Raw genomic sequence first — 26,329 nt, forward strand, 5'->3', positions numbered from 1 at the left:
GCGTTTGTGACAGCATTTCAAAAAGGAACCAAGTGAGATAATGTGTCTAAATCATATTTTTTACTTATTTAGCAGATCCACAGCTTTGATCCCGGCATGGCATCTGTTCACCTCAGGATTGCAAAGCTCTACACAGAGTGGTGAAGTCAGTTTAGAATATTACAGGTACACAGAAAGGTAAATAATATTATTTAAGACGTCAGCCTTACTGCAGTCATTTTTCTCCTCTGGTAACTGGCCCAGGATCACTAGCACCACTATGATTCAGGGAGAGTTTTTGTCCATGGGTCACAAGGCTGAACTGACAACTGCATAAATATTTCTAATAGATGTCATCTGATGTTGCATTCATTTTCTGTTGTTGGTGCTGTACTACTATTAATAGTTCATGTCTCACATGTCTGTGGGAGACATTTGAGTAAGAACATCACTATACTGTGTACACATAATAACACACTTGACGTTGAAGTTAATTTTATTGTTTGATTCTTATTGATATCAGCCATGCCTGTCAGTTTTTGTGCCCACAGTTGCCACTTTTCAGAGAATGGGCAGTTCCTGACTTTGTCATTCCAGAGACACAGAGACTAGTAATCTATCATCATGTTGACAAAGCTCAAGAGGAAATCTCTGTGCTGCAATCTAAACTACCGTTTTCACAATGCTGTTTCTACAAAACATTTTCCTTTTCCTTCTTTGAGCAGCAGGAAGTGTGCCCTGTACCATGTGTATGTATTAAACAACAAATTGAATCCAGGTGATATGAGGCATTGATCTGAAATGTAAGATGACAATGCATGACAGGTGACTGCAATTATTGTATACGGTGCATCTGGGCTTACCCTCCTTCCCCTTCCCATTCATCCCAACTCTGTTCTTCTTTTAACAAATTAAAGTAAGGTAAAGACAGGCATTCCCTGCCAGTGGGTACTTGAAAGGAAGTGCAAGAAAAGTTGGTTATTTGGCCAAATGTTGTCCTCCTTATCCAGTTGACCCACTAATCCTTAAAAATCTCATATCTAAGCTCTGGTGAGTCTGGTAACCATTGTGGAGACATTGTCATCCACCCCCTCTGATTGTGTCCCACATGTGCTCGTCTACCTATAGTGCTACAGTATATCTGGTGGTGCCTACCTGTCACTTGAGATACAGAGGATCTTACAGACTGAAGGGAGAAGATAATTATTATGAAATGACTACTTGTGTTTCCAGAAGGTGTAATCAAAAATACATTGAACTTTATTTAAATGGTTGGAAAGCCATCAATACTTTGGCAGAGAAACCCTATTTGTATTGGGCACAAGGCACTTTCAGATTGTTCATATGGTCATATGGTCATAGGAAGGCAATTGGGTCCCTTTCTCACTTGTGCATTTACTAGATTTATTTTCCAAATGTCCATTTGCTTTCTCTTTCATTTTAATCTCATTTTGATTGCTGCTGCTCGTATCTTTCACGTTGTAAATGTCCCAGCTTTCAGGCAGAAGACCCCAGTTGAAGAACAGTGTGGCGAGATAGGAGACAGCCACAATAATCAGCAGAGAAACAACCATGGAAAATGTTTTGAATGGGAAGAATTGCACATAGGTGCCATCTATCAATTTGCAGCCTGGGAAGTGAATAACAGGAGAAATGTGGAAAAAAGGTTCCCCACTCAGCACCCTCAGTGTGGTGCCTCCTAGCAGTCCGGCTATGGCGCCATACCCATTGGAGCCCGGAATGAAGAGGGTGCACACCAGCTGCGGGAAGACAGCTGTATACATCATCTCTCCACTAATTAGCCACAGTCCATACACTGAGCTGGCTGACATTGCAAGACCTGTGCCGATCACACCAAACACTAGAACTCCTAATCTGATGATGAACTGCAGCTCTCTGTCTGATGCCTGGAAATAAGAACAAAAAAAAACAAAACAATTGACATCAGTGAAGGGGCACAACACCACAGCAGATGCCTTCTTTCTGTATTTGTGGTTACTCAGCTCTGCTGAGCCAATGTGTTTCATTTAACAGTCTTACCTTATTTCTTAAGATTCTCTTATAGATGTTATGGGTAAACATGGAGGTACAGGAAAGCAAGGCAGAGTCCATGGATGACATGACAGCCCCAGCAACTGCCCCGATTCCAGCAATGGAGATGTACATAGGACAAAGATTATGAAGGGCAATAGGCAGAATACTGCCAGCCTCCCCCTTCTCATAGGGAGTTGGCAACCCATAGCTTGTCTGGTTCCAATCTGAAAGAGAGAGGCTTCTTAGTTGGGTCTGTCATGACTTCAAAGAGGTGAGCGAATAGATTTTTAATAGTCAAAAAAAAAACAAGCAGTGAGTTCATAGTCAGCTGGGCAGTGATATCAGATGTCATATTGATGGTCAGCTTGGCAAGTATCTGAATAAATAATAATTTGGACAGGAACATACTGTGGAAGGGGGGGGGGCATGTCCACATTTACCACCCGGGTGGACATTGTTCTCAGAAGCATGTAATCTTCTGGGCCGTGATCTCAGTCAAATGAGGAGCCGATTTATAGTTACTAGGCATCGACCTTAGAGAGGACATCTACCACATTAATGATAGGCTACAAAGTGAAAACTCACCTGAGCAGACAAGTGACTGAGTTTGTAGTGATCTCAGAAGTCACACTGGTCAGCTGACAGTCTTTCTAGCAACATTCTACTGGACACCCACACACCTACCTGTAGATGCAGCTGCTGCTCCAAAAAGAATTGATGGAATTCCCAAAAAGAAGCAGAAAATGGCTGCGGCATAACATGTGACCTGTGCCTGAATGGGTGATGCAGCAGACAGTACTCGCTGGTAGTAGGACTGAAAGCAAACACCTGCCAGGATCTGCAAGGAATCGGAAATGAGAAACAAGTTCAGTAATGTGGACAGTGAAGACAATGCAAAACAGCCAGCCTTATTTATTGGGCTGATGTTGTATAACAGAAACTTTATAAGAAAAGGCAGTCAGATTGCCACAGGATTACAAATTCCTAGCTCTGGTAGGGTGGATCATTTCTGTTCAGCACTGGAGTAGTCAGAACACATTCCCTCTTTAGAGTTGACATGGCAGAGGATGAGAGGCTGTCCCATAGCCTTGCAGTCTTGGTTTGATGATCCATGGCAAACAGACTAACAGGAGGAGCCAACAAAGAATAAGTCCCTACTAGGAGACCTCATTAACACTAGAATCCCTGAAGCCTACGGAAAAACTTGTAATCCCGACCCACAATAAATTCCTTCACACCTTTCCATCAGCATCTTTTCTTTTGTAAATGTGTCGATCAGCACAAGCAGCAAGCAGCCTGCTGTCCCCCCAATTGACGGAGCTCAACTGGGGCAAAAAGTTCTCCCAGCTCAAGCCAAGGCACCTTATCTGCATGTGAGGTTCCTGAAGTTGTACAGGGTAAATAATACAGTATATCGTTATTTGGAATACATGTATTTCATGTGTGTTCTGTGTCTACAAAGCTCTGGGTTAAGTGTAGGATGAATGGAAATGCGAGGCAGGAAATGCTGAACACATACCTAAAGCAGAAACCTTTTCCATGTTATACTACTAATGTGTGAAGACTTTAGTCCAAATATCAAATAAACACATACGCTTTTATTCAAGAATATAACCAAAGAAAAAAAAAAATGATTTACATGTTGCTGTCAAGGAGATAAAAACCCAAGCACAAATGTCAATTGACAGGAAGTTGATATGTGTTCTTGAATGATGCAGAGGTAAGAACTGCTGCCTTATAACTCAAAAGTACCATGTTCGAGACCGGGCGCTCTGCGTTTTGAGTAGTGAGTTTCTATTATTATTATTATTATTATTATTATTATTGTTATTATTATTATTATAATATAATAAAAACATACATTTGATTTGAGTCTGTAACACCTGGTGTAAATTTTGGCTACTTGTAAAAGTTAGCGCTTGTTTTTTATTATTTCGTTTTATTCTCCCAGTGACGTTCACGTGGTACAACGAACTTGCCTCTCTCTCTCTGAGTTGATGTCATTTATCTTCATTATTTTTACAAGAGCAGCGATGACCACAGTGGGTGCTGTGGCTGATACCTGCTCAGCACTATCTGTTGTACCGGCAATCAAATATACGATGTCCCGTGACCGCTATCAGACTGGACAAAGGCAGGACCACTGCAACAGACAGCTTCTTCACAGCGCTTTCACCGGCTAATAGACTGCTGCACTCTGCTTGGTACCATAAAGTAAAATGGGACTTCCGCCTGCAGCTAAACTCACTTCAGTACATGAGCACTTTGCCACGTTGCCGTTTAGATCTGGCAGTGTCATGATGATAGGTATGTGAAGGGATTTAAGGTGGGCTGGGATTACAAGTTTTTTCGTAGGCTTCAGGGATTCTAGTGTTAAAGATAAATGAACTTTGCTTGAAGTGAGTTTGTACCTCTTGGCCTAGTAATCGAAAGACATGCCTATCAGACTGACCCTAAAAAGCCTTCTGGTCTCTTCTGTTAAACATCAGTTCAGTACAGAGTACGCTCACACAGAGGTCTTTGGAAAGAGGGAGAAAAACTGAAGCCCTCTGAGAAACCCCAAACTGAATGGTATTCAAACCCATTTGCCTTGAACTGTGAAGCCTGATAGCTGCCCATTGTGTCTCCTCCATACAGGGTAGCAAAGGCAGCAAACATAAGCACCTCCCAAAAATAACTACCATACTGGTAAGAAACAGAAAACCTCTGACCCCAGTGACAGAGAGGAGAGCTCAGCTATGGCAAATCTAGAGAAAGGGAAAAAGCAACTGCATAAAACCATGCTGGTCATCAGGCTGGTAACAGCAAATGTGAACATACAAGTATTCCAGTTACTTTTAATCACTGAGAGAAAGGCCTCCAGATGATCTCACTGACAGTCTCACCTAAATTGGCTTGGAAGGAAAAGGTAATTTCTAGCAATTATCTACAATTTGTCAGAACCATAGTGGAAAACTCAACTATTTCAGCAAACACAACCAGCTGCCAATGATTCATCTGTTATAGTAGTCAGCATAGACATACTGGGATGTCTTTGTTATCCAACCAATTTCATTATTCTATACTGTCCATGGATATAGAAGAGCAGAATTCCACAATGATGCCCAACATTCAAACTTCCTCAACCCTTGAGAGTGCCCCATATACATAAAAGCCAAAGGAAAACATGCACCCTGAGGAGTGTCCATTGTATTGTCAGTCAGTCAGTGTCCAACCCACTATTTCCTAACACAGGGTCACGGAGGTCTGCTGGAGCCAATCCCAGCCAACACAGGAACAAACCCCAGGCAGGGCATCAAGCATACACTACGGAACAATTTAGGATCGTCAATGCACCTAACCTGCATGTCTTTGGGAAGAAACCCATGCAGACACGGGGAGAACATGCAAACTCCACACAGGGATGACCCGGGAAGTGAACCCAGGTCTCCTTACTGCGAGGCAGCAGTGCTACCACTGCGCCACCATGCTGTCCCTTTATATTGTTTCCTTTTCAAACATGCCTCTCATTTGACATCGCCACGACATGTCTTCCAGGTGCTACCAGTGCAATGTGATGATATTTCCAGATGGCAGACTTCCTCAACATGCACCTATGCAGGTTCCATTTCAGAGATGTTTATCTGTTTTTGCTAAGTACCTGCCATCACCTTACTTCAGTGCCCTGTGAAATATTTTAGTAGTCTAGGGATGGAAATGAGACTCACCACCAGAAACATGTCATCCAGCCATCTCCAGACTGTTTGGGAGTCTATTGTTCCAAGCCAGGGTCCCTGGTAGACCTCATTGACAGCTGTCAGACGGATATCCATTGTGGATGGATTGATCAGAAGAAATGGAATGCAAAGCCACTGCAAAATAAAGGACAAACAGGAGAATTAAGGATGAACTGACACCATGAGAGTCTCAGGCCAGGGATTTGGGTGTTATAAACTGGGTAATGCTTAGAGGGTGTCTGTGCTTTAGTCAGAGTGAGGGATATAAAAATCAATGAATGGTATAGTAATGTTAGTAAGTAGAGAGGACAGTAATGGGGGTAACGTCAAGGTGTCACCATCACACAGTCACTTACTTAGAAGATTTTATTGATTTATATTATGTTTGGGTATTGCTCCCTGTACATTCTTGGTCTTCGCCTAATGGACATTTTTTCATGAACAGTTAGGGTTTAATATGTTTATTCAATTGACAGTTATTAGGTCCAGTGTCCTTGTCCTGCCTTGTGCCTGATACTACTAAGATACACTGTACTGTGGTCCTGTGATTGTGGCTGAGTTAGTTTGTTTTATTGTGAACATTCTCAAAACTTTTTTTTATATACTGAAATTCTTCTGTTTTATATATATTGTAAATTTTGTTTAATGTGAATGTAATCATTGTATCTGTTGTATATAGTTCCTATTTGTCTGTTATAGCGGGGGGGGGGCTTTAATTAATGCAACACCCACAGGACGCACATGTAACGTACAGCAGACTCCTGGCAAAAGCTGGATGATGCTTTTACAGGTAAGACGCTTCTCAATGCTCTCCGTCTCTTGTATAAGTTGACAAGTTTTAAATGAGTGTTTTCTGTATGAAACTGAATGGAAACATCACGCCATGTGGTTGTCGATGTGCTTTAAGGTTCTGTTGTCACTTTTGGTCGGCAGAAATGGGTTTTAAAAGTGTTTGGTTTAGCGGAGATTCAACCTCATTGGTATATTGTTTGGCTTGCTACAGGAGACAGAGAGTGCCTGACATTACATATGCTGACTGTGCCCTTTACTGCTTGTCTTGTAGGTATGTTGCAACGTTAATTATTGTCCTTCATTATTGTTGTTTATATTCAATTGTTAAATTTGTATTTATTGTATTTGTGTATACATGTTTAATTAAAAAAAAAAAAAGCTGGATGATGCTTTTGCAGGAGACAGAGAGCGCCTGACGTTACATGTGCTGACTGTGCCCTTTACTGCTTGTCTTGTAGAAAAAAGCTGGATGACGCTTTTGTAGAATAAATGGCAGAATTCGGGTATTGCTGTGCCTGTCTTCTTCCAAATCACCAGCAGCCATTCTAAAGCTGCTACATGATAATGGATGGATGATCACTGGAGGATCACATAACATTTTTCTGTGCTAATTAGTGACACTTAAAGTTAACTTACCAGGCTGACTGTGATGAAGCCGAGCTGGATGATGTCGGTGTAGGCCACGGAATACATGCCGCCCAGCAATGTGTACAATATAGCAACTGCTGCTGAAATAAGGATGGACTGGTAGGACTGGATATCTAGGATGACTTTCATTGTTCCTCCTGTGAAGAGAAGCAGGCATTAAACAGTACTCTCGAACTTTCTAGATTGGCTTAGTTTTGCTAATTCACTCCAGGCACAGCTCCAGACCGACAGGATTTTCTTGACTGAACTTGGAGACACAAAGAAGCTCACAACCTCCAGATTGAGTCTCATATTTTGGATGTGTCACCTGTTATTCCTGCCACTCTTTGGATTTTGCATGCATTACCTCTTCTACTTTTCTACCATTTTAAGACCATGGACCAAGGTCAATAGCCTTTATCCCCCAAGACAGCATGAGAAGAAACAAGAAGCTATTTTATTTTAGGAGAAACATTTACCTAGAGCTGAGAGAATGCAGGCCATCCAAAACACTTCAGCCAACATAGTGAAGATGAAAATGGCACTGGTCACTGCTCCACCATATCGAATCTGAAAAGGATCCATAACAGTAACAAAATTCTTCTGTCTCATTGGCTTGGCAAAAAAAAGCCCACCTGTGGTAAAGAAAAAAATTGGATTATTCCGAAAAATAAAAGAAAATAAAAAAAAAAAACATCCATCATGTATTGACATTTATTTTACCTAAGAAAATGATCATCTTTTCATCTGAAATGAAAGAAGCTCGTCAAACTCTTTGTGTTGCACAGTAACAATTCACCGATGTGGCGCATTTGTTTACCTATTCTGTCTCTTGGCACAGAGTTTGAAATGTTGCCTTGCAGTATCAGAGTCCTGGGTTCAAATCTAAGCCTGGCCACTGGTTTAGCAGGGTTTGCGTGCTCTCCCCATGCTCAGGTGGGTTTTCCTCTACATGCTCTGGGTTTCCTCACATAACCCCAGAGATGTTAGGTTAGTTGTTGAATCTTAAATTAACCATGTTTGCATGGGTGTGCCACGTGCTGTATAGTGTGGCATTCAGTGCCTTTTAGAAATATTCACCTCCTTGGACGTTTTCCCAAGTTTATTATTCTACAACAGTGAATCACAGTGGAGTTAATTTGCCTTTTTTGACAGAGATAAACAGAAAAGATTCTTCAATGTCAGAGTGAAAACAGATCTCTGCAAAGTGGTATAAATTAATTACAAATAAGCATTCACACCCTTTCAACTCAGTAGTAGAGCAGCCTTTGGCAGCCATGACACGTATGTGTGGACAGATCTCTGTCAACTTTGCGCCTGTGAATGTTGCAGTTTTTCTGCATTTACTTTCTAAAAGGGCACAAGGATTTTACATGAACAAGCCTTTTTCAAGTCCATCCACAAATTCCCAATTGGATTGAGATCTAGGCTCTGACTTGGCCACTCCAGAATAATAACACTTGTGCTTTGAAGTCATTCCTTGTAGCTTTAGCTTTATGCTTGGGGTTGTTGTCTTTCTGAATAAAAAAAAAATATTTTCCCAAGGTGTGGGTTCCTTGCAGGCTGCAGCAGGTTTTCCATCAATATTTCCCTGTACTTTACTGCAATTTACTCTCTACCCTCACAAACCTTCCATGTCCTGCCACAGAGAAACATCTCCATAGGATGATATATATTTTTTGTATCCATCCCCTGACTTGTGCTTTTCATGGAATTGCTTGGAGTGTTCTTTTGTCTTTGTTGAATTGGGTAGGCCACCATACTGACTCACCACAAGCTGGATAAGGTGTATTTAGACTACAGTCAATTGAAACCCCTGGACAAAAGACAGGTGGTCTCCATTAAACAAATTATGTGACCTCCAAGACCAATTGGCTGCACAAGTGACAACTGAAGCTTATCATATTAAAGAGGTGAATACAGTAATCCCTCCTCGAGCGCGGGGGTTGCGTTCCAGAACCCCCCGCGATAGATGAAAATCCGCAAAGTAGAAACCATATGTCTGTGTAGTTATTTTTATATATTTTAAGCCTTTATAAACTCTCCCACACTGTTAACATTATTAGAGCCCTCTAGACATGAAGTAACACCCTTTAGTCAAAAGTTTAAACTGTGCTCCATGACAAGACAGAGATGACAGTTCTTTCTCACAATTAAAAGAAAGCAAATATATCTTCTTCTTTTCAGGAGCAGAGAATTTCAGAGAGAGAGAGAGCGCTCGCAAAGAAAAGCAAACAATCAAAAAATCAATACTTGTGCTTTTAAGTTTGCCGTGGCATTTTTTAGAGGAGCGTCAGTATCTTCTAAGCAAACAGCCTCTGTGCAAACAGCCCCTCTGCTCACATCTCCTCCGTCAGGCGCAGAGAACGTCAGAGAGAGAGAGAGAGAGAGCGCGATTAAAGCAAACAATCAAAAAATCAATACGTGTGCTTTTGTGCTTTTAAATATGCCGAAAGCACCGCGATAAAGCGGCATTTCTTAGAGGTGCGTCCGTATCCACTAGGCAAACAGCTTCTGTGCAAACAGCACCTCTGCTCACAGCCCCTCCATCAGGCGCAGAAAATGTCAGAGAGGGTGAGATAGAGGCAGAGACAAGCAAACAATCCAGCACCGCACTGGAAGCATATCTTATATCATTGAGCAGTTTTAGTTAATATGTAATACGTGCTCTGATTGGATAGCTTCTAAGCCATCCGCCAATAGCGTCCCTTGTATGAAATCAACTGGGCAAACAAACTGAGGAAGCATGTACCATAAATTAAAAGACCCATTGTCCGCAGAAATCCACAAACCAGCGAAAAATCTGTGATATATATTTAGATATGCTTACATTTAAAATCCGCGATAGAGTGAAGCCGCGAAAGTCGAAGCGCGATATAGCGAGGGATTACTGTGCTTATATAATTAGTTATTTTGTGTTTTATAGTTGTCCGCCACACAATAAAATGAGACAACTGCCAAGGGATGAATAGTTTTGAAAGGCACTGTAGTGTGTAGGTCACATTGTGTTGTACAGACCATCATTATCTGCTTGTTTGCTCTAAATTGTATACCCCAGCTGTGTGGCATTACATGGTATAGTGTCTGGCTGCCATGTTTTCTATAGTCTTTGTTTACCATTGTATCTCCAGTATGTTGTACTGAGCAGCACCAAACATTTGGCCTTAAAGCTGTTATATAGTCTGGTAAAACTGATGTGTCTGCATTGTTTAACTGTATCTAATCTGTCATCATTTGCATGTTTATTGTCTGCCCAAAGTATAGTACTGCAGTGCCCATCTGTCTGTCTGGTGTTACAACTTTGCCTATTGTCCAGTTTTGTAGTGCCCATTTGACCCATGTTTTGAAAGGTAAAATGTATTTGATACTTACCACAGAAAAGGCTGAGTGCATAGCCCACAGGAGCAATGGCCCAGGCCATGCCCTGTGTGGGAGAGTAAACCACCTCTGCAGTGCCCAGGATGTAGCCTCCACCCACCCAAGTAGCTGAAAAAGAAAGATTAAGATGAAATAAAATGTAAAGACAGTGTGTTGGATGCCCATCTTATAGAAATGGAGCCCAATAAAGCAAACAAAGAGACACTAATCCCTCCAGGTCTGATGATGGAGACCTGTGTGACCAGACCCTCAACGATGAGAAAGCTCCCTGCAATGGGTGGTGGGAGGTAATGAATGGACAAAAGTGGAGCATACTAAATGCTGTACGACAGAAACATTTGATCTGGGTGGGTTTAGTCAACCTCATGAAGAGACACTGAAAATTAAGAAACTTCAGTGACTGGACAAGGCTGCCACATTCTTCAAAAATTATCCTAACACAACCGCTCTCACTATGGATACCACAGCCACTTCTTATGGAACACAACATGATTTCACAGTTTCTGGTGAACAATTAAAAACAGAAGCAACACATTTAAGATTGGAAAACTGCTAGTCGTGCAGAAGGACAATTTTTCAGGAGACGTCTTCTGTGTGTGGGTCAGTACCCTCTGTCCATTGACTGTTAATATTCCCATTTTTTGCCAGAATGGCTCCTTTGTTTTATTTTGGGGGGGCGTCTGACATTGCGACAGTAGTGAGAGAGTGATTACTACAAAACTAAGCGCTGAGGAAGAAAGTCACCCACCAGGCAAACTGTAAGTCTTTCCACTCCAATGCTGTGTAGTAGCTTTGTAAGAAATTTGGCTCAGCATTAGATTAAATTGGATTTGAGTATACTTTATTTACCCCAAGGGGAAATTAACATTTTACAGAAGCTCCAAAATAAATAACTAAATATAATAAAAACAAACAACAACCCCCCTCACCACCACACATAAACACACATAAAAATTTCTCGGCTAACCGAGCTACTGCTGTCAATAATAGGCTTTTAGGACACTACAGACAGGACCTGACCAGATCTTAATGACTATTTATATATAAACCTGTAATATTTTATAATATATACATATAACCTGTTAGTTTTTATTATTATTCTTTTCAGTTTTTGGTAGCCTAAACTTTTTTTGCACCATTTATTAATGGTATTTGGCTTGGACAACAGAGAGGTGCTGTGGTCAATAAAAGACTTGTAGGTGGCAGTAAGATGAGGTCAGACCTGATGAGATTGTACCACAGGTTTATATTATACTTTTTTATATTATATTACCATTTGGTAATTTAAATCTTCTTACTTAGAAAACAGGTCACCCACTAGTCTGTGAACTGATTACTGTATAGCTTGCCACTCAAGAATCAGGCCAGGCACTGGATGATTTTAAAGTACTTAATCAGAAAACGAGCCATCCACTAGCTAGTGTGGCACTGCCCACTCTAAAATTAGGGACTATTTAAATGGGAAATCAAGAAAGAATATTGAAGTTGTGACAGATTGTGACTGTTTTCTATTCTATTCATGACCTGGAGGAGATCTGCCAAAAAGAAAATCTACAGTTAGGTCCATAAATATTTGGACAGAGACAACTTTTTTCTAATTTTGGTTCTCTACATTACCACAATGAATTTTTCAATGAAACAACTCAGATGCAGTTGAAGTGCAGACTTTCAGCTTTAATTCATTGGGGTGAACAAAACGATTGCATAAAAATGTATGGCAACTAAAACATTTTTGTTAACGCAATCTCATCATTTCAGGGGCTCAAAAGTAATTGGACAATTGACTCAAAGGCTATTTATGGGCAGGTGTGGGCAAGTCCGTCATAATGTCATTATCAATTAAGCAGATAAAAGGCCTGGAGTTGATTTGAGGTGTGGTGCTTGTATGTGGAAGATTTTGCTGTGAACAGACAACATGCGGCCAAAGGAGCTCTCCATACAGGTGAAAGAAGCCATCCTTAATCTGAGAAAACAGAAAAAATCCATCCAAGAAATTGCTACAATATAACGAGTGGCAAAATCTACAGTTTGGTACATCAGTACAACAGATCAATAAAAAAATACATACACTTGTCTACATAGATGGGGACACAAAGCTAAATCTGACCACTGTGTGACTGGCCAGAAGTAAAAGGCAAGATGCAAACCACCAACTTCAATAAAGTTTCAATAATAAAATTGAAACAGAACAATACACGTATACATGACTGGAAACAGGTAGTCCAATGGAACGGCAACATAGATCAGTCTTCCAGCATTATCTGTCCACTTCCCCTGCTTTGTTGAATAAGCTTATGTTGGCAATCCAACGAAATCTGTGTTCAGGTTGACTTGATGCATGACATGTAGCCCCTTCTTGATTTTGACGCTGAACCAGAAAATGGCACACTGGTTTGACCAATGAGGGAGATTTTATTTTACAACCTTTTCCCTTTCTTATATATACAGTAATCATCTACACGTGGAAGTGTGTGTGTCTGTCCAGCTTGGAAGTGAGAGGTGGAGTTGGGGTAAGGGCTCCACCTCCGAGGAAACACAAAACTTGCTTAGCCGCTAATAACAAAAGCGAGGCCAGCACGTCAGCAAAACGAAACCTCAGAAGAAAGACAAAGTCGCTTAGCCGCTAACATCGGCAACACGGTATCCCTTTTACTTTTTCTCCTGCCGCTAATGTACAAGCGAGGCGAGCATGCTGGCAAAATTAATCCTCCTAGGAGAGAGATGACCAGAGTAGTCCATTTCAATTACCTGACATCTCTACATTTCATTTTTTTTCAGACAATTACAATAGTTTCTAGGATCCCAGTCTTACACAGCTAGTAGGTAATAAACAGAAATCTCTTGTTGGATCACCAACTCTTTTTACATTGTCATGCACGCGCGTATGGGAGGCAGCTAAAGGGCTTGAGTGAAGGCAGTTCTGAGGCATACCGGGATGTGACAGAGTGCACTAACTCTTTTTCTCACTTCCCTGTAGACTAAACCTGGGAGGCTCCACCTGGCTCTCTTGACATCACTTCTGGGATCGAACCAATGGAAACAGACCTTACCAGCTCCGGCCCCCCTGATGTCACATCCTTCCTGATCCAATGAATAATGAACACGTGCCCTATCCTTATGACCTCACTTCCTGTCTTCCCCTTTAAAAGCCTACCCTTTTCCCTTCTCCCGCAGTCTGGTTTTAGACTCTGTTGTATGCACTTCAGTGCCAGTGCTTTGAAAACGACTTTTGCAGCCAGGATACCAAATTATATGGGTGGCTGCCCCAAACCTTTATCTGTCTTTGTCTCGTTTTATTACAACATCTCGGTGTGTTTTCTTTACACCACTCAGATAGCAGCTTACTATAAAAGCGCACACTCAGAAATTAGTCAGTGTAATGGCCATTGTTTAGCTATCCTCTAAGAAAGCAGTTTACAGACAACACATCTACCAATTTAAAACTCAGGTAATTGTAATACGTAATTATAGTTATATAGCACTTTTCTCACTACTCAAAGTGCTTTACATAAACCACTTCAACCACCACCGCTGTGTAGCTATTATTGTGCCAGTACGCTTACTACACTTTAGCAGATAGGAAGTGATAGTTACAAAATTAGAGGCAGAGGATGATTAGCAGAAAATCAGAAAGCACTCTGCTCTTTTTGAAACATGCCCAGGGATCTTTAATGACCACAGAGAGTCAAGCCTCAGTTTTACATCTCATCTGAAGGACGGTGACATGTTTACAGCACAGTGTCCCTATTGGTGCTCGGAGCTTTTGGGTCCACACACAGACCACAGGGTAAGCTCCCCATGATGGCGCCCACCAACACTACTTCCAGAAGCAACCCAAGCTTTTCCTAAATGGTCCCCCATCCAAGTATTGACTGGGCCCAAACATGCTTAGTTTCGGGAGGGTTAAAGAAAGTTGATCATCTACTGGTTTATGTGAAACTGCCCATTTAGAAAGCCATTCACCCAGGAGTCAGTGTGAATGTGAGCCCTGAGAAATTACCTCCTACAGTACACTGGTTACTATATAACTGGCCACATAGAAAGGCACCAAGCGTGGGAGAATGTATGATTTGTTCCTTTGAATACAAGTTGTCCGCTACTCATGTTTGGCACTGTCCACTCAGAGATTAGACCATTCATCTATTAACTGTAAAATTTTCTACTGGAAAATCAAGTTAGGCATTGATTAGTGCAAAACTGCCCTCTCAGAAATGAGGTCATCCACTGATTACTCTCAGGACTGTCAGCTCAGAGTCAGACCAGGCACTGGCTACTGTATAACTGATCACTCATAAAGTGGTTCATGTTACATTAAAGACAGGTAATAGAATACATTTTAAAATATTTGACATCTCTTTCCCTGTTTTAACATTAAGCACCATTCCTATGGCGTTCCTTGTTGTGTCTAGACCTCTTTTGCCTGGTGCTCTCTTTGTTGAGCATTCCCATAAAGCCTGTTTCTGTCATTCTGAGGTGTTTTGTTCATCTCCTGTCCAAGTTCTTTCTTCCAATCTTTGAAGGAGACATTCAATGTTCCTCCTACACATTTACTCCTGCTCTATATGTCACACGCCTGCATTTCCTCTTTTGATTGCACCACCAAAGCCAAACTGACCAATCAGATTGCTCTAAGGGACCAGACACACACGCACACAGACCTTACTCTTTTAGTATACAGTAGGTCGACCACTTAGAAAGCCTGTTCCCTACCAGGTAATCAGAAGGTGTCCCCTCAATAATGAGCCAATGCAGTGCCCAGTTTGAGCCTAGTCTCTCTAACAAAACAGGTCACTTGTGAGCCACTGCAAAGCCACCAAATTTAAAATCATGCATCAAACTGGTTACTGAGGAAGTGACTACTCAGAATGCAGATGGTCCACCACTGACTGACTACTTAGAAAGCAAGCTACTTGTCAACTGAATGTGAAACTGTCTGCTCACACATTAGACATTAGTGCACTGATTACTGTAAAACTGTTCATTCAGAAAGCAGGTCAATCACCAGTATGAAATTAATGTTTGTGGTGTCCAATGTGAAACTACCACCTGAGAAAATGGGACACTGGCCAAATCTTTAGAAATCGGGTTAATGTAACACTATCCAGCTGAAAGCTGATTGTCTGCCCATTACTACAAGCCTATCTACTCAGGAAACAGGTCACCTGCCAACCCCCACAAAGCTAGAAACCTACCTGTCATGGTGAAAATGCCCACCCAGACACTGAGATTCCTTCCTCCGACAATGGATACTTCACTCTTCTCTCCCGTGCATTTTTCCTCTTCTCTTTTGGACTTCCGTGATGCCCAAATACCAGTGGCCAGGATAATGATGTAAAAGACTATAACGGCAGCCAAACCTGGGATGTTCACAGCCATTGTTAGCTAGGCCCTGAAACGAAAAGAATAAACTGGAGTTTGCGATGTTGGATGTTCTTCTAGGCTAAGGCTTCTCATCGGGTGGTCACAGACAAATTTATAAGGTAGGAAGAGAATGTAATACAAGAGATTGAAAGGTCAACAATGAGTTTTTGTTTGCCTGACTTCCCAGGTATGATTAAATCTCTGAAGGTGGGGAATTAAGGCGGAGTTGCAAAGCTGAGGGTCATCACTTTTCCTGCCCACATTGGCCCAGTAAACTGCTTAAATGAAGCGATGCCTATTCACTGTATTGGCGTGTACAATGCTGTTTAGTGCTTAAGACCCTCACTGGTGTGCCAGTTCCATAATATTCAGTCTTGGTACCACAGCACCTTAGGTACTAAGAGCAAGTTAAGACAAAAAAAATTACAAGTGTGCTGAGAGTCCTAAGGTGACTTTTTGGAATGTAGGAGTAAAATCCAAGCAGGAAGGAGAGAAAATGGCAAGTTCACAGAGACCATGGAAAGACAGCACTAGACCACTCCAAACATTATAGTAGTCCTTATTGTAAAGTGACACAGAAGTCTAAGTGCCTTTGCTACATCACAGTAAGTGACCAGTGGGTATCCTTAACTAGCCCCAATTCTATAGTCTTGTCATTGTTGTGTTATAAGTCTTATTAAGCCCAAAATATGCTTTTAACATAAAAAAAGAATTAAGCCATCCTAATTTGGGGTGTTCATAAGCAATGCAATCATTTATTTCATGATGTTTAAAGCTTAAATGCACTCAGTTGTAATAGAAATGTGTCATTTTGCACCTGCTGATAGAGGTCCTTAGAGTGCTAGATCCATAGGAAAGGGTCAAAAATCAAAAATTACATCATTTTCATAATTACTGACCTTGAAGTAATCTAAAATGATTCTGCACACATGCTTATGCTTGAAATTGATCATTTTTAACTGCCTGGGAGTGGCTGTTAGAGGCTAGGACCACCAGTAAAGATTCAAATATCAAAATTATTGTCAGATTCGTAGCCTGCATACTCAAAACTGCATCAATTCTTTTTTTGAAGTTTAGTATAAAAGAGGAACTTTGATCCCTTGTTTCCCATTAGGAGTTGAACCCATGAGGTCGGTTGAATGTGACATGCACAACTTCAGGACCTTCTAACCATTTTTCCTGAAGTTGCCTTTCAGTTTACTTTTTATCATAATGGTGTAATTTCCTTACACAACATATGGTCGAAAACAGCCTTAAAATTAGAGTTGTTTCTGGTGTAAAGGGCAAAAATAAGAGGCTCCACAAAAAACTCAACACTTGCATGACTGAACTTTAAGACATATCAAGCATATATCATAAGGAGGAGTTTTCTCATATACCACTGAAAAAGTGCTGGACAAAAAAAAAAAACAAAAAAACTGAAGCGATTTCAAAGCATTCATAAGAAATTCTTACGAACATAATAACCAACTAATACAGTACGTGTTCCTAATTGCTACAAAAGGTTAATCATATAATTCATGCCACAGGCATTTCTCTATGATTATCCAGCTTTTAGATTGAAAGTGTTACAGTTATATACAACAGATTTTATCTACCTGCAGGAACATGTCAGGCTCTCCTAAAATACTGTAATCTTCCTGATGTGACTGTCATCTAGAAGGGAGCTTAGAGGGTCATTATTGTTACAAGTTGCGTGAAATTCTAACTTCACTCAGTTCTCAGTGTACCACCTATGAAGACCTCATGTATTAACAGACCCAACACAAAATACTTCATTAACATGAACCTGCAACACTGAAAAACTGCAGTTTTACTAATAAGACACCTTCCAGCGTTTAAATCATAAAACAGAGTAAAATAAGAGACAGAATTACTGTACGACATAATCCAGTCACGCCCTTGGGAAAAAAAGAGGGAGGGTGATTATTTGGACAGGAATGGAAGAACCGACTAACGATATAAAAATGTAATAGAAATTAAACAAATTAAATCCCAGCTCTCCACACAGATTTGTCTTTGTTAGACAGGCTGGCTTTTCACAAGTTTTGATGCCCCGTTTCCTTTGTCTGCCGCGTTCCTTTGATTTGTCAATAATCACTTCGCCGCTGATTAATTGTCCTGTTTGCTCTTCACACATAATCTCATCTCCCTCAGAGCCTCTTAATGTTTATAAAGTGATGAGTCCTTAAACCAAAAACTTGCATGAAAGCCATCAAAAGAAGAGGATCTGCTGAGCAGCTGAACAGTATTTCAATGAAGTGATGCTGTTAAATTAAAACCTAAAACACACAGTGGCGTACAAAGTAACGCTTTGTACAGAGAAAAAAGGTAAACCTTTATGTTACACACACAAATATGTGATTTATGGCCTGTTTGGTCCTTTGCAGTTGCAGCTACAGCTTCGCAACTCCAGTAGACAGGGTCTGTTCCTCCATGTATTAAATTTGCTTAGATCTTTCTTCAATTTCCTGGCTCATCAGGCACTAATTGTTCACCACAGTGAAAATGGCCGTCATCCCTGCCACAGTCGGTTTCTGTCCTGCATGCGATGCTGCTGGACTGGTTCTGACAGTTTGTAATCATGAACGGCTTTTAAATGTCACATACTGAACTTGCGTAGGTTTATTCAAATATACATACCTGTTCGGTTTTTATCTCAAATGTATTAGCAGTCTCGCGGAGTTAATTCAAATCAGTGTTTTTCTGCTTAGCACTCCTCAACTGGGTGATAAAGTTCGCAACCCAACAATATTTTTCCATTATGTAATTGCTGAATTATAAATGTAAATGTATTACTATGAAAAGTACGTGATCAATTATTTGACCCTGTAGTTAGGATATAGTGGGTTGAATAAGGGATGGATGAGTGAATGAATACGACAAATGCCTTTCAAAAAACAGGTGTGTTCTGATTGTTCCTTTGGCTGGACTGGCATCCCAGTATGTGTTCGTTCCTGCGTGAAGCTGCCTGAATGTCCACATTTTTAAAAAAATATTTAATTGCTTGCAGCGCCATCTTAATGTGTGGGCACTGGCTGGGGGCCCCAGGAGCATAGGGGCCCACGATGTTTCTGATGCCTATGTATGTTTCTGTTTTGCTATTAAAACAGGGGCCGCAGCACAGTACGTTGCCCAGGGGACTATGATGCTGTTAAGATGGCTCCGAGAGTGACATTAAGAATTGATGGATTTATGGAACTTTATTGATGGAACTTCAGAGCTGCTTTGGGGATGCACTAACCTTGGGTACATGGGTGTATATCTGAGTGCACAGTGTCCAGTGTTGTCTTACTATGAGACGCAGAACTGGATTGGAGTTCAGTAACTGGCGGATGAGTGACACAGAAACACACGTGAATCCAACAGCCAGACATGTGCACGTTGGTCTTTTTTAAGTGTTTCAGCTGTTCACCCTGGTGGCTTTGGTTTGTTCAATGAGTATATCCTACAGTCTACCTTTATATGCTGAAAAAGTGCAATATATGAGTGGATTTCTATGAATCAAAGAGAACTTAGGAGACGACAGCCTGTCGAGAAAGTGCAGCCTGAGACCTGTGCACCCGAGACTGTTGCGTGAAACCAATAAATGGTAAATAACCGTGGCAGAGTTTACCCCTTCCAAGACATGCACTTTGTTACTGAAATACTGAAGCTTCAAACATTTTAAGGTCACAGCTAATGTAAATATGTTAATAATCAACAAATTAGGTGCAAGGTGCTTTAATGGTAGCACTTCTACCTCGTAGAAAGAAATTGAGAGGTCACACCTGGGGGTGGGTCCGCATGGATTTACTCCGAATTTCCTCTCACAGTCCACAGAAATGCACATTAAGGTCATGTCACATTATATGACTTTAAAAGCAATTTTTAATTGTAGCTTTCATTTACAGTATATAATCTTAGCGAGTCAGAGGCAGTCAGAGGTACCCTCCAGTAAATGCAGTCGTGTAATGTGACAAGCCTGCATGGCAACTTAATCTGGAGCTACTGGTGTCTGCGGCTAGACCCTTCTCTTCAAGGCTGTTTCAGACCTATTTGATGCCCCAGGCAAGAAAATCTGTCTCCCAAATTACACCACCATACAGAAACCCACACAGACTCTCAACATGCTACTAACACATTAATCACTTATACAGTATAATTAAAAATAAATCAATGTAAATAGAATAATAAAATGAAAGTAATATAACAACAGAACACATACAAAAATAACAGAACAATAAAATAACAAAGCAGAACCACTTTGCATGTGCACGACGTATTTAACAGACTCTACAAACTTTATGTAGAAAAGAAAAGTACAACCTCCAATTAGTATTAGAAACCTGTCGCTGGTAAATGGACGCACTTAACATAGCAAACAAAAGCCTTCTTAAAATCGGACATGCCTTGGTACATGAAATATTCCTAGACATGTCTCTGTTAAAGCTCATCATTGCAAGGCCATTTAGACGGTCTTGTGACACCGTAGACCTCAAGTGATATTTTATGAGCTTCACTTATGCAAAGTTTCTCTCTGCAGAACATACAGTTATGGGAGTAGAGGCCGCAATTCTGAGGGCTATCTACATATTTGGATGTCTTTCATTTAAATTAGTCTCTTGCAAGAAAGATAACAGCGCCAGTGTGTTCATGTTAGCCTTAGGAAAATCTGTGAATCCTGACTACTGGTCCTGGCAGCAGCTAACTGCCAAAGTTGAAGCGGCTCTGCCTCATGGTCACACGCAGATAGCGAGGCCCCACGTCTCCCGAGATGCCTGGCATGCTTCCTCCAGTAGTGTCTGTAAGAGGACACAGATTGTGCTATGCAAACTGCAGACAGTTCAGGTGCTGCTGAGACATACAACAGAAACATTTCTTTGCGCTCCAGTGCAGTATAAAAAATAAAGATAGAAATCTCTACAGGGGGCTGCAGTAATGGCCCTTGCCAAGACAGCCTATGCCCAGAAACGGCTGCTTCTCTTGATTTCGCCTTTAGTCATAGTGGTGTACACTCTGTGTGTGTGTGTGAGAGAGAGAGAGAGAGAGAGAGAGCTGACAACCAGTGAATGCTCATCCCAAAGTACAATATATATAATGCAGCAACAAGGAATTAAAAAACATGGGTGATTTGGACCTCACAAACAGAAGAGAAGCTCATCTGTCTGAAGTCTCATGTTTTCTGTATCATGAAAGAATAGACAGAATAGACAGCCAGCGGCTAAACTCGGCGTACCTGTTAACCCTTCATGCAGCGCTGCCTCTGACAGGCAGCACATTATTGGCTGCCACAAAAAGGGGACAGCATGGCTGTGCTGGAAGGTGAGCACTCAGTCGGTAAAGTAGACATGGCAAGCAATTTTCAGTCCTTTAAACTGGCATTCTCAGGTGACGAGATCAGAAGCTGTAGTCATCAAGTGTGACATTCCCCATGACAAGATGTTGCATAATGAGACATTGGCTTTTGGGTAAATTGACAACACTAAACTGTTCCCCGATGTGTGTGTGTATGTGAGTGTTCACCTTGTGATGGACTGGTGCCCTGTCCAGGAGATAGGGGATGGATGGATCAATGAATTTTATAATCCATCCTATCCAAAGTAACTCTCTTTTTCACGTCGCCTATCCTTAAAACAGATAGAGAAATACTCTTTTCAATTTAAATTACAGATTTTTCAATATTATTATTATGACTAGTCACCTGTAACCCTCTACAGAAACGCATGCCAACAGCACCCAAACTCCAATAATGTCATAGCACTCCAGTAAACAAGTTTATTTAGAGACCACCAGTTAGTCAAACAGACACATTTTTTGAAAGTTGAATGAAAATCAGAAAACAAATCCTACACAGAAATGAGGAGAACATGTAAATTCTACAAAAAGTGACCAAGCCAGGATTTGAACTCAGTGCTCTGGCAGCTCAAAGCTCCTGTCTGACAGACCAGCTGTTGCCTTAGCTGATCACTTTTCACAATGTCTTTCTCTTACACTTTTGAACTCTCACCCTCTCAAATCTGACAGGCCCCCCAATATACCCTTTTAAGTAAACAGCTTGCTCTCATCTGCTCAAGTTCTTGTCCTGCACCCTGACATGCCCACACTTATAACCCTGCTAACACAACTAAAGCTTATCCTGCCACCTCAAGCAAAGCTCTGGCTTGCTCATATGTATCTTTGTCCCTTGGCTTTGCCATATTTACCTCTACCAAAACAATGAATACCCTACCTTGTACACTGCGCTGATCAGCTCACATTTACTCCAGCCACCTCAAAGGCCGACTTACCTGAATCCATTTGCTTTAACTAAACCCTGCACAGCCATTCAAAGCCCAAGTAAATGACCTGAATTCTCAACCAGATAAGGGCTTCCACACTACATATGGCTGCTGCTTACCATTGGTTCCTCTTCTTACTGTATCCTTAATGCATTAAGATCAAGCGATTCTGACCAGCTCATCCTATTCTGGCCAGGTGTCCAAATATCTTAAATACTGCCAAGGACACTTACCAGATTTGCTTTGACTCTTGCCCTGTGGTAAGTGCACTGCTTTTCTAACCCCACCACTTACCACTAGAGTGGCCCTGAAGAATGCATGGTTTAAACTTTAAACTGCCAATCTTAATCAGTATGTCAATGCGATGACTCAATATTTACCTCTGGGCCTTTCAGTGTGTTAGTGAATACAACTGAATACAACAAATGGCATTCATGAGGACCTGCCATGTGAGGCAGGGAAGACAGAAAATGAACAGCAGCAAACATAAGACCTGGGCAACAAAAGGTGAAGCTGATCCTGCTATAAGTCAAGCAAAAGCTGAGCAGTGCAGCTCTTATGGACATAACTGGCATCACAATGATGTGCTAATGGAAGTAACCAGATTGGCACAGGCTGCAGGTTTAGGTTTCCAAAGGTAATGCGCAACAGGTTTAAGAACTCTTTTATTCCTAGTGCTATAAGCAATTTAAATTCTGTCACTAGCAGGGATACTGCTAATTGTTAAATTCTGTATTATTGTTTTGTGTACCGTTAAAAGTAATTATTATTCTTTGTACTAATCATGAATGTGTGTTTATGCAATTACATTGATTGTCAAATATGTCTTTGTTTATCTCTTAGATCTCTGTAAAAAAGTCTTCTGTTTTTTTTACTTTCCTGCTGCAAACAAATCTCCCTCTGGGATAATAAAGTCTACCTCACTTAACAGACTGATATAGCATGGGGGCTCACAGACAGAAAGACAGTAATAGTGGATGTCATTACAAATACAAAAGAGTGAAATGGCTTATTTAATTAAATGCAGTTAGAACCTTCTTATAGAAATCATTTATTTATTGAGTTTCTGTAAAAATCTAAATTCCTTTCCAAATAAAACATTATCTATCTATCTATCTATCTATCTATCTATCTATCTATCTATCTATCTATCTATCTATCTATCTATCTATCTATCTATCTGTGTGCCTGTCTGTCTGGTTTGGCTGCCTGTGTTATTCATCAAACACATTCCAGTATATCATTGGCTGGAAAGCTGCTAACATGCTGCATGTAGGTTGGACATTTCACTGTACACTGTACACATACAGTATTACTACCACTGCAATAATACTAATAAACTAAAGGTCTAATAACTCCAGTGGAGTTACGTGTTATCTGGTCCTATCCAATATGACCAGTAATGGTTTTCAGCATAACCAGTGCTGCCAGCATTCTATGAAAGTTTTTAGAGATAGTGTTGAGGACTGAACTAACAGTTCATCTCTCTGTACATTTTCTTAACCCCCTTTTTCCATCACAAATAAGGCACAGAGCTAGAAGCAATCTTGGCAACAAAGCTGGGACTTACTTAAGATGGTGGCACAGGCCCATCACAGTACACACTCATACATGTGTCCACTTTCTTGAATGCCATGTCAATTAAACTAAGATTTATTTTTTAGTAAAAGCAGACACAAAATGAATATATGCCCCAGACATCGGTGAAGCCCAGACTGAGACCCATGACTCCATGGCTGTGGAACTGCAACGCTAACAACCTCAACCTTCATGTTGTATCTGCACAGTGGGAATGATACTAGCATAGCTCAGCACATTCTTTGTTTGATTTTTAAAATTTTGTTCTAGGATCTTTAATTTCGAAGAATGAACTAATTTTATTTAACATTATTTTATTTAAGCTTTTCTTGTTGGAGTTCATAGTTGCCAACATTATTGTCTTCTCCGCTCAAGCTGGTTACTCCTTCAGTGCTGTTTTATCAGGATCTTGCTGATACTTTTCTTTGTATTTCTCAGTTTCTTCTACTAGTTTATTTTATTGAATTTTGTACTGTTACTAATTGTTATTAGTATTTTTCATGATGTCATTGTGCTGCCATTCTACAGGTAGGTTGTTTGTTTTCTTAGATATTCTTGATAGCACGACCATCTATTTATATTTCTGACTAATTCTTCAAATCCAGGAAGTCCGTCTGTATTAATCTTTTTCCAGTGTACACAACAGACATCATTTCAAGGGGTCACACAACATTGGACTTTATATCACTTTAAAGGTGAACTTTGCTGAAAACAGAGTGAAGTCTTTCTGAAATTAAATTAAATCAGTCTAGAGAACATCTCGTTTTAATTATCACTTTTTTAATCGTGTCAGGAAAGCATGAAAAATTTCAATATTAATATCTGTGTGTTGTCTGAAACAAGATTTTCATTTTTATTAACCTTCTTAACGTTGTGTTTATCCCTGAAAAAATGAGCCAAAAACATTAAATTTAACAGAAATATGATACCACGACATCAACATAAATACAGTAGGAAAAGCATGTCTAGTGTCCACTCCTGTACTGATGCTGATTTAATCCTTCACGTGATATGTTTTGAATCAGTCACCAATGCACGTCCCGGCTTCATAGTTGGAGCAGTTGAAGTGTGTATCTCTGCCCACTTTTCTTGTAATAATAGTAGAATGTCTGTGCCTGTATGATCGGTGCTGCACAGTGGGTTATTGTAGGCTACGACACAGCAAGACTTAGCAACTTCCACATTTCCCCTAAGTTGCTGCATTGTGAATTGTGCCTAGGGGGCTAATGTCTTTGTACTTCAATGTGATCACAATCATTTTACCATTTTGCCACGTTGTAGCTTCAAGTGACCAAATTCACCAGGCATATCATGGCGGTTTGGTTTTACGGTGCTGTGTGCATCAGTTTCACTATCCGTATTAAAGTCTGACCATTCTGACCAACTCAAACTGTCACCACTATCGCTTGAGTCAAATTCAGTTTCAGTTTCTTCTAAAACTAACTTTACAGCTTTTTGATTATATGCTATTGTGTGATTGGTTGAAGGCTCCTACCCACTTATAAATATTGATGAGCTACCTTAGAGTGTCAAAACGCATAGAAATAATCATGACTTATGCAGCATGATGTTATCTTATGCACTAGATGGCTGCCAAATGCTGTCCTGAATGTTTTCAGGTTTAACACAGTACATTGGATCATAACAGCCTAACCCGAGTCACACTCAGGGTTAATCATTTTTACATAGAATTCCATACTTGAGAGGCAATCGAGACTAACCCCAGAGAGATTAAAATGTTTTCATAGTTTTTAGTGTTTTTTGGTGATGTCATTCTGTTGTCATTTTGAATGTGAGCTTTTACATGGGCATAGCCATTCTGTGTGCATTTTACTCACTCCAAAAAAGATGGCTACACATATCAAACAAAATCTAAACTTTATAAAAATAAAGGAAAGACTTAGAGAGATAATTGTTCTTTAGCAACAAATTCATTTCGTTTAAGTTTCTGGTATTGATTTAGTCTGTCTGTTTAACATTGAGTTTAATGTAGCCCCTTAGTGTACCAACTTTTGGAACAATGTGGCTATTCTTCAACTTAGCCCTTAAAGAAACACCTACCTGATCTTTGCCACTACTAACAGAAAAATTGTTTGAGGGGACTCACATTTAGTTCTCTTCAGTCATATTCAGTGACATTGAATTTGAATTTCGTTCCTCAGGGCATGACACTAGTGATTTGCTTGCTTTGTATACTGCACTGTGCTCCCAATAGATTTTCAACCTATTATACTCTCTTAAATGCAATCTCTACAACTGATAAGCTAATTATATTGGAAATAGTCATTTTTATGCTAAGATCTAAATGATTATTAGTTATTACAGACACCAAGCAGTCTATAAGAATGATGGAAATTTTATTACAATTAAAACACAAAGGAGCAAGCAACAGGAAAAGCTCCAAACGCAAATAAAAGTTTATAATGAGCCCCTATGCTCCACTGGGTCTGTCTATTATGACTAGTAGGGGGCGTTGCAGCACCCCACACCCCAAATATAACCACAGCTACACAAGTCCCGGTTTCAAATAAGTGATTTATTGAGTACAAACACCTTTCACAGGCTTTTCAAATGGTTGCACAAGCACAATTATCAGCAAAAGTC

General features: G+C 40.4%; 1 protein-coding gene across 1 annotated transcript in view; it reads right to left on the reverse strand.

Moving 5' to 3' along the window:
- The window catches only part of LOC120524383 (high affinity choline transporter 1-like), a 47,233-nt gene extending 31,331 nt beyond the window's left edge, over positions 1–15,902 (reverse strand). Inside the window, exons 1-8 of the mRNA XM_039746239.1 lie at positions 15,719–15,902; positions 10,521–10,634; positions 7,628–7,783; positions 7,158–7,306; positions 5,721–5,864; positions 2,698–2,851; positions 2,020–2,237; positions 1,367–1,886 (exon numbers count right to left, since the gene is read on the reverse strand). Coding sequence (XP_039602173.1) covers positions 1,367–1,886; positions 2,020–2,237; positions 2,698–2,851; positions 5,721–5,864; positions 7,158–7,306; positions 7,628–7,783; positions 10,521–10,634; positions 15,719–15,902 — 1,639 coding nt within the window. The remainder of the gene's footprint in view (positions 1–1,366; positions 1,887–2,019; positions 2,238–2,697; positions 2,852–5,720; positions 5,865–7,157; positions 7,307–7,627; positions 7,784–10,520; positions 10,635–15,718) is intronic.
- Positions 15,903–26,329: the final 10,427 nt, after the last annotated feature.

This window comes from Polypterus senegalus, chromosome 2 (genome assembly GCF_016835505.1).
Source record: "Polypterus senegalus isolate Bchr_013 chromosome 2, ASM1683550v1, whole genome shotgun sequence".
NCBI lineage: Eukaryota > Metazoa > Chordata > Cladistia > Polypteriformes > Polypteridae > Polypterus > Polypterus senegalus.